Raw genomic sequence first — 13,818 nt, 5'->3', positions numbered from 1 at the left:
ACTCAGAATATGTCCGAGATGCTCACTCCCTTTCGTAGCAACTGGTATCCGGATTCTCGGGACCACTTACTAGGGCACTCAGTCATTGCCCATGGTTCACGAACTAGGACGTGACTACAGTAACCCACACCATGAACCACATAATAATAATAATAATAATAATAATAATAATAATAATAATAATAATAATAATAATAATAATAATAATAATCATCGTTCTGAGCCCAACTTGGCAGGTTCGATCCTGGCTCAGTCACTTGGTATATGAAGGTGTTCAAATACGCCAGTGTTGTGTCAGCAGATTAACTGGCACTCAAAAGAACTCCTGCAGGACAAATTTCCGGCAACTCAGCGTCTCCGAAAACCACCAAAGAGTACTTAGTGGGACGTAAAAAATATCATTATTTGTTATCTATAAGCATTTGAATCACAATATACAGTTAATCCTATTAAAAAATCGACTACCCCACCTCCCCTACCCTTGCGACCAAGAATCCGATGGTAAATATATTTTCAATGAACTTGACTCGAACTGTCCAACCACAGTGTCAAATCATCCAGAGTTCACACATTAACGATCATGCTCTATCCCACGCTTGTCGATAAAGCCCAGAATTTAAACCTAGGAATTTCATTTTTGTCTGTATTGAACTGAGAAAGGATGATAGGAAAACTTAAAACGGTCCACCTTTTCAATACAAAAATGTTATAGTTTATTTATAACATGTATTTGTACTTGGAACTAGTTTCAACGCTGGTTTGCGTCATCATCAGCCAAAATGTGGGAATAGGCAAACATGTAGGCATTTATATTACACAAGGCGTTACATTAAACATTTCACTGAAAGATAATATTTTTCACCGAACAGTCATGATTGTATTGTTTGTGTAAGCTATGAATGGTACCAGTTTAATTCTCTCAAATACATCTCTGGAAGGCAAAGAAGCCAGAATGTAGCCTACATAGCCTATCATGCCGATAGATGCAGCCGTTTACCCATGTCATTATGGCCAATATGCGACGTCGCACATAAAATCTTTTTTCTTTAAAAAGTCGTGGTCATGAGAGGTTCATTGTATCCTTCTTGTAAAGAAGACATGTTACTGTTGTCCAGTCCGTAGAGTGGATTGATGCACCCCTCCGTGCCACCCTATCCTATGCAAACTTTTTATTTCTATGTAACTAATATATCCTACACCTACTCTAATCCGTTTATCAACTGCATACTTTGGTGTACGTTTCTACAGCCTACACGTCCCTCAAGAATGATTGCACAAGACCTGGGTGAGTTGAGATGTGCCCTAACATTCTTTCTCTTCCTCTAGTCAAATTTTCCCGAATCATTTTCCTCTAACCAATTCGATTCAGTATCTCTTCTGTTGTGATTCGACCTACCATCTCACCTTCAGCTTCTTCTGTAAAACCACATTTCAAAAGCGTATATTCTCTTCCTTTCTAAGCTCATTATCTTTTATGTTTCACTTCCATACATAGCCAAGCTCCAGACGAAATTATTCAAAAACATCTTTACATTTCCTATTTCAACGTTTGAAGTTACCAATTTGTTTTCTTAAGAAAGGCCTTCCTTGCTTGCTCTAGTCTGGATTTTTCTCTTTATTTCTGCCACCATTAGTTATTCTACTACCCAAGTGACAATATTCATATACTTTCTTTAAGACTTCATTTCCTAATATTTCCTGCATCACCAGATGTCATTCGTCTGCACTCCATTAACTTTGTTTTGGATTTCCTTATTTTCATCTTGTACTCCTCCACCAAGGCTCTGCCCATACCAATTAGCAATTTATCCAGATATTCTGCAGACTCAGAGAGATTAACAATAGCATCGGCAAATCACCTCTCCTTGGATTATGAATCCTTTTCAAAATTCCTCTTTGATTTCCATTATCGCCGGTTCTATGAAAACGTTGAAAAAGAGAGGGGACAAACTGCAAACTGCACATGGGAAAAACTATTTCCGAAATGTATCCAACAAGGTGCATTTACAATGTTCAATAATGCACTTTGATAAATCACTGACATACATAACCGCATGCAATGAAAGAAGAAGGAATCACACAATTCAAAGACAAGGATAAATCATGTTGGTTCCCCTGTGTAAAGGCATTATTTTTTTGATTACAGTAATGTTTGCATTTTTAGATGCACTGTACTTCCACGGAAAGTGCCCAACGTCTATAGTGAAAAACATCTAATTCCCTCTATGGGAATTTAGAAATTTCCATTTAGAATTGCTAGGCGGGCAATAATTCCATTGTGGAGATTTATCTCCCATATGTAGTTATCAGACGGTGCCTCTTATATAGGCTTATGGTAAGTTCGCCTGCATACACCCCAGCGTCAGTGGGTAGGGTCTGAGACATCCCACTTTGACGAGTCTAGTGTAAGACCTAAGACAAAACGCTGGTTAATAGAGCAAACGCCTGAAAAGCCTTGAATCTGATATGCCCTTTAAACATTTTGGCTTATCGAACATTCCTCTGACGAGGGGATCAAGTTTCTCGCTTCCGTGTGCATTGCAACTTTGCAACACATTACAATGACCCCCCGCCTTTGTACGACTCCCCAGCTGGCAATTTCTCCTTGAAACCCAAAAGACCATTTGGGCTTGTCATTAAAAGAAAGCAATTCAGTTTCATCGGCAATGACAATATTGGTCACTGCCTACAAAATGATTATATGAGCCATGCTTTTTCGTCAACTGTCGGGATTGCCAGTGTTCGCGGATTCTGTCTTTCCACACACAGCCTGCTGCATGATATTATGTCATTCCTTAAAAAGTTGAATACAAAAGAATTCCGATTTCAATGAATTTAACAATTATGAAGCACCGAAGTGAGTAAGTGCGGCAAGCTACCCCTCCACGTCCGGAACACAAGTTTTATCATGACGCGGATAAATTTTGAATTTAAATTACTCTGTAACATACTATTGTTTTAAAATGTAAAGACAGTTTCGAATTAAACGTCTGAATATCAGTAACGGTACCGACATTGTACTTCGAATGGCGAATTATCCGTATTTCGAAGTAAGCAATTTAAATCACATGCAAAACCATATCTCGTGTTTCCAGGAACGAGAGCTTCTTCGAATTAGGCAGGATTTTGAATTAAACGATTTCGAATTATCAAGATTTTACTGTATATACCAGGTGGCTCCCGCACGCCGTACTTTCTACTTACAAATGTCCCGCATGCACAAATGATGTATGGGATATCTACCAACTGATTTTCACAGGCGCACTACTGCCTGCAGGAAGGTTACATCAGAACATGAAGAGATAAGAACCAGCCTCTCGCTCGCAGCATGTTTTCCGCCACATATTTCTAGGTTGGTGTATGGTACAGCCGCTCTGTATTTGCTGTCAGCATATCGGCAATGGATAGTGTGTTCAGCAGCGACAATTACACAGACATTATTTTAATCTGGACAACCTGGTCGGAATGCAGCCAAAGCTCCAAACAGACGTAGGCCAATGCCCCCTACACACATATTTCACCGAACAGTATTAGTTTTGCTTTCGTACAAAATGCCGGGGCTGTATCTTAATTAAGGCCATGGCCGCTTCCTTCCAATTCCTGGGCCTTTACTATCCCATCGTCGCCATAAGACATATCTGGGTCGGTGCGACGTAAAGCAAATAGCAAATAAAAGGTTTCATACAAACAACTCTTATCGAGTGGAATTTCTACACGTTTACACATTAATCATTAAATTTCCTTTTCTGCATCTTTGGCGTGTTTATAAAGAGTAGCGGTGAATAGGGGGTGGGGCGAAGAGGGGCAGTGGCACCCTCCCCCCAATTTTTGGAGTAAACATTACATATTGTCCACTTTGGCCAACTGGAACTAGGAATTATTTTAAAAAGCTACTGTATTTGTACAAGCCTTGTTGTCTTTCTGCTAATTTTTCCTTTATTTTTTAGTTATTAACATAATCTTGGCGGAAATACGTACAAAATGCCGTTCTTCGCGGCTAAACGATACGTATAGCGCTACAGCAGGTAGTGGAGACTTTGCATGTGCTATGAGGAAGGGTAGTATTGGTTCATATTTTTTTGAAAAGGTCATGGACACTGAGGTATAATTCACCTGCTTGCCGCGCGCATCCATCAGTCTGGCACTCTCTTTTAGTGCCAATTAGTTTCTTAGTGTGTATTCAATTGCTAAATGGTTTATAATTGCATAATCCTACTGTAAATCTATTTAATTGTACCGGGCGAGCTGGCCATGTGGTTAGGGGCATGCAAATGTGAGCTTGCACCCAGGAGATAGTGGTTTCGAATCCCACTGTTGGCAGCCCTGAAGATGGATTTCCAGGATCTCCCATTTTCACTCCAGGCAAATGCTGGGGATGACCTTAATTAAGGCCACAGTCTCTTCCCTTCCACCCTTAGCCCTTTCTTGTTTCATCGTTGCCATAATTCCTATGTGTCACTGCAGCGTAAAGTTAATTTTTTAAAAAAAGTATTTATTTGTAATTTCAACGGGAGATAATACCAACTTTACTTTCACCGGACTAAATTATTTCGTTTGTGTTACGTTATTTATTATGTAAATGTAATAAACCTGCCCCGTGGTTTATTTGTAATAATACTTTTTTGAGATTGTGATTAAATGCTTTATACTAAAATTTTCACCAGGTCTCACAAACAAACCATGGGATAGGTTAAATAGATTTACTTAATAAATAACATAACAAAACAAATAATTTAGCCCAGTGAAAGGAACGTTGGTATTATCTCTTGTTGAAATTTCAATTACAATCGAATTTATTTTACAATTGGCTTTACGCCCGCCTCTGTGGTGTAGTGGTTAGTGTGATTAGCTGCCACCCCCGGAGAATTGGTTTCAATTCCCGGCTCTGCCACGATGTTTTGAAAAGTGTTACGAAGGCTGGAACGGGGTCTACTCAGCCTCAGGAGGTCGACTGGGTAGAGGTGGGTTCAAATGCCACCTCAGCCCTGCTCAATGTGGTTTTCAATGGTTTCCCACTTCTCGAGGCAAACGCCGGGATGGTCCCTGACTTAAGGCCACGGCCGCTACCTTCCCTCTTAGTAGTCTAACATTTCCAAATTTCCCATCCCCCCACCAAGGCCCCTGTTCAGCATAGCAGGTGAGGCCGCCTGGGCGAGGTACTGGTCATCCTCCCCAGTCGTATACCGACCAAGTGTCTCACCATACAGGACACTGACCTTGAGGCAGTAGATGTGGGATCCCTCGCTGAGTTCGAGGAAAATCAACCCTGGAGTGTAGGCAGATTAAGAAGAACTGGATTTACGTTGCACCGATACAGATACGACTTATGGCTACTATGAGACAGGAAAGGGCTACGCGTGGAAAGGAAGAGGTCGTGGCCTTAGTTAAGGTACAGCCCTAGCACTTGCATGGTGTGAAAATGGGAAGCCACGGAAAACCATCTTCAAGCCTGCCGACAGTAGGATTCAAAACCACTATCTCTCGGGTGCAAGCTCACAGCTGCACACCCCTAACCACACGGCCTTCTCGCCCGGTGCATTTAAATAGAAGTATGGCATGATTATGCAATTAAAATCATTTAGTATTTGAATATACACTAAGGAACTAACAGACACTAAACGAGACTGCCAGACTGACGGATGCGCGCGGCAGGCAAATATAGTGCGGCTGTACCATACACCAGACTAGATGTAGAAAACGAAGTTTACTATTGCAAGGGGTGCATTAGTAACATGCTGCGAGCGAGGGGCTTGTTCGTATCTCTTAATATTCTGACGTAACCTACCCGCTGTCAGTAGTGCGCCTGTTAAAATCAGTTGGTACACAACCCATTAATCAGTTGTACATGCAGGACATTTGTAAGTAGAAAGCACGGCATTCTTGAGCCACCTGGTATAAAACATACATTTTTAACAATATTGATATCATAACATTTTAGTAATAATAATCGTATGACCTCTGCTACCGTGTGCAGGCTTTTCAATTTTATGCCATATGGCTGTATGCTCATCAATTTCCATGTTCTGTTTTACTCGATGCCTATTAGATTGTAGAGAGCAAACCAAAAAACTCCTGCGAGTCTATGGCCGAGATTTTAATTAATTTTGTCGGATAAAGACCAATTGTGTCACCAGAGACCTTTTACATGCCAACATTGTACAACATGGAGTGTCGAATAGAATTTTGTCCGTTCATCAAGAATCCAATCAACTCTGCCGAGTTTGAGCCCGCTATCTTGGGATCTGCAGACCGATATTCTACCATACAACAGAAGAAACACACGCCACTAAACACCGTTTATAAGTTGATGTAGTTCACGCCATCAGAGAAAGATAACACCAGCCCTGCTAGCTTCTGAATGAAGATCATGGTGTTGTAATGTTAATGGGGATGATTTTAATCAATCTTTTTCGAAATGTTTTAGGACACATCTATACAAGTAAAATAACCCAGGTGATCTCTGTTATAGAAATGTCGAGATGACTATGTTATATGTCTCTGGATTTGGATAGAAATATTTATACAAAATCATTTGTTTTTTAAATGAGTACCAAGGGGGTCGCACACATTGCCAGAATAAAGCATAATCAATTGACAACCCTGCTTCAGCAGGGAGATTAAGCACTAAGCTGCGATTTACACGCGCATGTCAAAATGAATTCTATAAAACTGTATCAGTTGTAAGGATCTAATTGGAGAATGGTATAAAATAATGAGGAAAGGACCTTCCAAACCGAGAAAGATCAATAACTTAAAATGGTGTTTTATGAATACTATCAACATGCTTTATACGAATTAAATCATTCCTGTAAATTTCCGATCAGTTAGGACATTCGAACAGCCCTCACTTAGAATGTAAAACCATATGTTTCACAAGACTGTTCCTCCAACAGAATAGCCTTCCACACTCGTTACACTTAAAACGACTATCTTGGCTATGCATTCGCAAATGTTGAACTAGGTCATGTCGATAATAGAAAGACTTCTCGCATTGAGGACAAACATGAGTCTTAACTCCATGTTTCAACATATGTTTTCGCAAAGAAGGTTTCTGGGTGAACAACTTGTTGCATTCCGGACATTGAAAACACTTTTCAGAGCTATGAGATGTCATATGCAGCTGAAGACTGTACGTCTGAGCAAAAGTTTTTTTACATTCAGAGCATTCATAAGGTCTTGCTCCCGTATGTCTACGCTCATGCCTCCGCAAAGTGGATGTATGCGCAAACTTCAAATCACAATATTGACATTTATACCTCTTTTCCCGTGTATGAGATAGTAGATGTTTGGATAAATTTCTTCGCGACCGAAATGCTTTGTTACAGTTGGAACATTCAAAGATATCATCTCCACCATGACCAATCAAATGTTTGACAAAATCCTTGTTTGTAAAAAACTGCATATCGCAGCGACTGCACGGAACAAAATACGTCCCCAGGTGAGAAAACATGTGTACTGATAGTACGATGAATGTGCAGAAATATTCCTTACATATTTTACACGTATATAACCTCTGTCCAGCAGCTTTGTGTAGCATGAGAAGTGAAGAGCTAGTGAATTTTTTACAACATTGAATACATCTAAGATCTTCTTCAAAAGGGTATCCATCTCCATGTGCCACACCAAATGAAGAGACTGAATCATCACTAAAACAGACAAAAAAGGAAGGAAAACATGGTAATGTAGCTTATACTTTTATTTGAAAATCTAATATTCAGAAACCCCATTAATTTACCGTATTACTACTTCCTGCCGTAAATAAATGCAGTACATACTCTAAGATTTGAGGCAAGAAAAGTAGTTTTACGGGCTGATTGCATGGTTACTGAAGATGTTACACAAGCCCTTTATTACAGACATAACAATGTATGACATCACATCCTCCTGCAACACAAATGTCTTATCAAACAAAATAGGCCTAGTATATTCCCCTCTGGAGAAATAAATTTTCATAAATATATTTTTCGGTTTAAAATTAGTGACATGATATCTAGCAACTATGCAGGCTGTGACGGATGGGTATGACATACAGATCCATAGTATATATGCAGCAATTGCATCACATAGATAGTTAAAAGACACTATTTTAGTTACACAAATTATTGGATGAACTCCCGCTTTAGGGCATATATATATATATATATATGTGAAATTGATGGAGAAGCATGGAATCATTCCTCTTGCTCCAAGCAGTTTATTTTCGATGATAGTAATTGCAAGAATGTTGGTTCCGATCACTTGTAATAAATTGTGCACTGCTCTGTGAGTGCAAACATCAGGTTTCTTGGAGGTAAACAAACCAGTTTTTGTTTAGTCTTCATAGGAGTAGAAGTTGCTTTCAAAATGCCTAAGAAAACTAAACCATTATGGGAAGGCTATTTCACAGCCCTTTCAGGTGCAAAATACAGCTATCCTATTGCTGAAATGTGCAAGAAATGTATTGTAGTGTCAAAGAAATTAATTAGCTTGGTGTTAAATAAAAAGGAAGGTTAGCATGGAAATATTTTCAAAAGGAAAAAAATGCAGGCAAGTTCAGGAACTGCTGCAAGTCATATCTCAGATGTGATAGGGATTGCTAAGGCTGTGGTAGAATTGGAAGAAACAGTGTAAATGACATAATACCAGAAGGTAAATAATGGAAATGTTATATCATATTAAATGTAAAGGAGATAAGTATTTATTTTGAATGCCAGGGACCCACCAGCACACCCCAAGAAGTGTATTTACATTTATAGCTAATATAATGGATCATCTTCCATACCTGCTTTGGCTACTACCACTGTCACGGCCTGATATTCCATGCAATATGATGTCACTTCTGCATAATAAAAAATCCTGAATATCGTGGCCAATAGTCTGATGAGAAAAAGGATCCCTGCTTAACAGGGCCACATGTCATTCAAGAGGCTCTCTGTTAAGCACATCTGAATTGTTAGACACGGGTTCTTTTGTCTCTCCAGGATGTGCGAATACTAGTAAACAAAACAACCATGGTTCCAAAGTTGTGCGGATGGCAACAGTTTGACAGAATTAATGATGCCAATGTGTGCACTGAAAGTACAGCAACAAGTAACATAGCCTGTGGGAGTCTTACACAAATTTTAATAAGTCCTTAGAACCTGACATAACCAAGCCACACATTGGTAAAAAAAAAACCGTATCAATCAACTGTATTATCAACATGAAGTTCTGACACCAATTTATCACAATGAGATCGTGGTTTTCTATGGGCAAGAGACAAACAAGGGTCACTGCGCATGAAGACAAGACATCAAGACACACTTCTGGTTTGACTCTTAAATTCATGAAAGAATGAAGCAGGATAAAGGAATACATATTATCTATTTAACTATTTTTAAGTGATATTTCCTTATGCTTCTCCCATGAATTTTTATGCTCTAAGCATCTGACAAGGGTACTGAGAGATAGTCACCTTCACGCTATAAAAGAGCTAAGAAAGACTGTAAGGAACGTGAACATACTATGCAACAGACATTTCAGTGAAAACTGCTGTGCTGAGATATAACTCATATGAAGGAACACAGCAGAGACATTAGCTTTTTTGTACAGTTAATGTTGTTGGAGAAATAATTTATTTAGTTGACTAACCCTTTTCTTGTGCTGATGTCCTTTTGATGAGTGCACACTCGATTTTGGCCCTGAAGAGCAATTTTTAGTCGAATTTTGCTAAGAATGTAATCATCTTCTCAATGGTGGAGAATTCTGATGATTTCACTTCATTTGTTTGATTTAGTGTTAGGCGGTGTGGAAATTAAAGAAATTTTATTTCAAAGAAATGTCCGTCCCTAATGCCTCCACCAACTGAAAGTGTTTTAAAAAAGTTTTACAGGGTATTACATAGCCTTCCAAATATCACACCATTCTTGAAAGTTGGACTGACAGCTCTGAAGTTATAATGACTGACCTAGAGATTGGTGTCACTAAAATGGGTACTTATTTGGCAGTCATTTCGTTTTGATGAGTGCTTTAAAAAAGCTTTGTTGGAGAAAAATTTTAGTTTAAGAGTTCTTTGCAACAATATAATTACTATATAACTCTCATTGATAGATATGGAAATATCAGCGCTAGAAAACGGCATCACATATCGTGATGGACATTTCTGTGCCAGTTCAGGCCCAGCACAGACAAAGAGAAAAGACTTTTTCACATCAAAGAAAGTAAAATTTCCTACCAGGAATCAGAAACAAAATCACGTACAAATATACAGTAGCCAGTGACTGTAAAACGTGGGCTAGCTTGGTACGATAGTACTCTTGGGTACAAGTGTCCACAGTGGGGGAGCTATTCCATTGGTGCAATATTGTGTTATTTTCCACTTCTAATGATGATGTAATTATAACAATTAGCAATTTGCATCTCATGGCCGTGAGAATCTTATACGTGGCATATGCATCCTAACCAGGAGCAGACCACGAGGTTCCTAGCTGCGCCTGGCAATGCTTCCACTTGTGCCAGTCGTCTCACTTCCAACTTTTCCATCAATTTTACGTGGTCACCACGGGCTTTCTTCCGTTCCCAGCGGCATTGGGATTCTGAGGACAAGGAAGAATTTTTCTCTCTTTATTCATGGTCCTTGTCAAGCAGCTCAGATGAGTTGAGTCCTGGTTCAGTCTGCTACTTTTGAAGGAGCTCAAATAATACAGGTACCGAGTTCGATAGCTGCAATCGCTTCAGTGTGGCCATTATCCAGTACTCAGGAGATAGTGGGTTCGAACCCCACTGTCAGCAGCCCTGAAGATGCTTTTCCACGGTTTCCCATTTCCACACCAGGCAAATGCTGGGGCTGTACTTTAATTAAGGCCACAGTCACTTCCTTCCACCCTTCCACCTCCTAGGCCTTTCCTATCCCATTGTCGCCATAAGACCTAACTGTGTCGGTGCGACGTAAAGCCAATAGCATGTATTCGAAATCCTGCAGAAAAAAATCAGCACATTGACGTCACCAAAAACTATGGACGTTGTAAAGGGATATGGATATGTCTATAATGAAGTATATTGTGCAGGACAATTCAAGCAAATAAAGATTGATACATTTACATGAGTAATTTGATATACAATATGTCTAAAATAAGGATAAATTTATCTACAAACTGAATGGAGCCTATCAAGGTAAGCGAAGTGAAGTCGAGGTGTTTCAGTGTTTCTTAAAATATACATGGAGGTATAAATATAAAGTTTCTTTTCTTAATAATAATCAATTTATTGGACTTGAACACCAAGATTAGAATACAACATCTGTGTACTACTTACTGGCAATCCCGCAAATCAACAAAGGTTCCATCTACATTTTCTCCCCTACTCTTGAGTTCATCTGCAACATCCTGTAAAAATAATAAAGAGAACATATTTTAGTTATATACGAGCACAGAATTTCCTCTTTAATACATTTCTTTAGTTTTTTCTCAAGCAGGCAAACAATTGGCAACCATAAGGCTGTTGCTGAAAATGTCACTGTTCCTATTAAGTCGAGATAACCTATTTTCTATTAAGTATGTCCAAATGATCGAGGGTATGCTGCTTGACAACAATGACACTGCAGGTATAGCAAACCTTTTTTTGTATGTATCATCCCTTTTGTCTCGCAATATTGAAATTTGTTGAATCAATTGAATTGTCTCTGACATAACCAAGCCACACAAAGAGGAACTTAAAGTTAATTAGATATATCACTAAGAACTGTTCCATTGGTATGAGATATGAGTCATACGGATATCGTATTACAGAAGTCCCTGTGTATGCAAGATAGGTTTTTGAAGACAAAGAAGATGAAGGGCTGCATCTCGGAAGGTAGTGACCCTGGTATTTGCCTGGTGTGAAAAATGGGAAACCACGAAAAAATATCCACTGAGTAACTTATGGTGGGGTTCAAACCCAACATCTCCCGAGCTCATGTTTACAGCAATGTGGACCACACAGCACAATCATTTCAATTGGTTGAAAAAGAACAGTGTTTTAAAAGGACACAACGAGGCAGGGAACATGCGTTTCAACTATTGAAGACCTCCCGGGAAAAAGGATGTAACCAACAAAAAGTTATTTTTCAGGAGAGAGGGAAATTATTTTGGGGGTTTATTACATTGCATACACTACATGAAACTATTTCATATGGAAGTGTACAAATGAGTTCTTCTATCAAAAATAATATTTTATTGTTATAACTTACGGTTTTACAAAAATATATGACTTGGAAGTGATATAATAGGAAATAATCTGCAAGTATGTCTTATATTTGTATGTGACATAAGAGAAATCCTGTACATGCCCTCGGAACAAAAATGAGAGTAAACGATATTAGTGTAATACAAAAATGACAACAATAACAAAAAAGGTATTAGTGTAATACAAAAATGACAACAATAACAAAAAAGGTCAAGAATATATTTCAAAATAGATGTGACTTTGTATATGGGCTTTATTTAAATGATTATCTATATCACCTGATGATGAATCATCACAAGCACTGTCCATCATCTTCACTAATGTTTCATCCTCATAACAGAGAGGACATAAGATGATACCACAGCATAAAGGCACGATGATACACGCTACATCCAATGAATTTTTATTTAAAAAAATATGCAGTTTATATACTTACTTTGCGAAATCTTCAAATAAAGAATAAATGTTATCATTGCATTCCCTGAGATGAACATTTCCAAGAGGTATGTTCACTGTTGCAGGCACGTGGAAGCAATGGAGAATGAGCATTTGAAAAGAAAGGGCATTATGGAAGTAGTGGTTTGAGATAATAATGATGCTATTGGCTTTACTTCTCACTAACTACTTTTACGGTTTTCTGAGATGCCGATGTGTCAGAATGTAGTCCTGCAGGAGTTCTTTTTTATGCCAGTAAATCTTCTGACGCAAGACGGACGTATTTAAGCACCGGAATGAGCCAAGACCGAACCTGCCCAGCTGTGGTTGAAGATTTGTTAGTCAATGTAAATAAGAACTCCGATTTTGAAAACAAATAATTGATCTCAGACAGAACTTGCAGAGATGCTAGCATATCAAGTTCCGGTATATATATTATTCTTACAATTCCTATAAGGTGATCATTGCCAGAAAGATATGCTCATAATAAGTGTGTTAGCCTTCTTTCCACACAGCGATATCCTAGTGTAAAATGTGATTGCATCGCTAGATAGAAGTATAAAATCCCTACATCGAGATGATTATTTGTCCTATAGTTTGCATTATTGCCTGAAACACAGATACACCGATTAGGTGGATGAGAGAGGGGGGACAATCGACCCCCTACCTACTTGGGGGAGGAAAAATTACATTTTATTCCATTTTGACCACCTGAAACTTTTTAAAATATTTTGGCAGACTAACAGAAAGTAACATTTATTTTTTGTTCAGTTTGCTTTACATTGTACTGACAGACATGTCTTATGGTAACAATGGGATGTGAGATGAGATATTTACGGAAATTTGCCGGGAAAACTCGAGTAGACCATATTAGGAACACAACAGTAACAGATGAGCTTCAGCAGGAGCCAATAATGGACGTCATTGAGAGGAGATGATTGGGCTGGATTGGTCACCTAGAAAGAATGGAAGATGAAAGGAAAGCGAAGCAGGTGTGGGGAGCCAGACCAACAGGAATAAGAACACGAGGGAGGCCACAGATTGAATGGGAGGAGTACATCTTGGGACTGATCAGGAAGCGAGGGAAGTCCCTGGGTGACGTTCAGAAAATGGCGCACGATAGAAGAAAGTTTAGTAAATGGCTGAAATGTCCCGACACCTAACGGCACAAAGGGAAAGGAGAAGAAGAAGCAGTACAGCCGT

General features: G+C 38.9%; 1 protein-coding gene across 2 annotated transcripts in view; it reads right to left on the bottom strand.

Moving 5' to 3' along the window:
• Nucleotides 1-6,566: 6,566 nt before the first annotated feature.
• Nucleotides 6,567-13,818, bottom strand: part of LOC136882341 (zinc finger protein 501) — a 165,351-nt gene continuing 158,099 nt past the window's right edge. For both annotated transcript variants that reach the window (XM_067154962.2, XM_067154945.2), the window contains 2 exons: nucleotides 11,272-11,342; nucleotides 6,567-7,646 (listed from right to left, as the gene is read on the bottom strand). Coding sequence is in view for 1 of the 2 variants with exons in the window: in XM_067154945.2 (XP_067011046.2) it covers nucleotides 6,845-7,646; nucleotides 11,272-11,342 (873 nt within the window). In the remaining variant the exon portion in view is untranslated. The remainder of the gene's footprint in view (nucleotides 7,647-11,271; nucleotides 11,343-13,818) is intronic.

This window comes from Anabrus simplex, chromosome 1 (genome assembly GCF_040414725.1).
Source record: "Anabrus simplex isolate iqAnaSimp1 chromosome 1, ASM4041472v1, whole genome shotgun sequence".
NCBI lineage: Eukaryota > Metazoa > Arthropoda > Insecta > Orthoptera > Tettigoniidae > Anabrus > Anabrus simplex.
The sequence above is the reverse complement of the archived record's forward strand: the minus strand, read 5'-3'. Positions and strand labels throughout refer to the sequence as shown.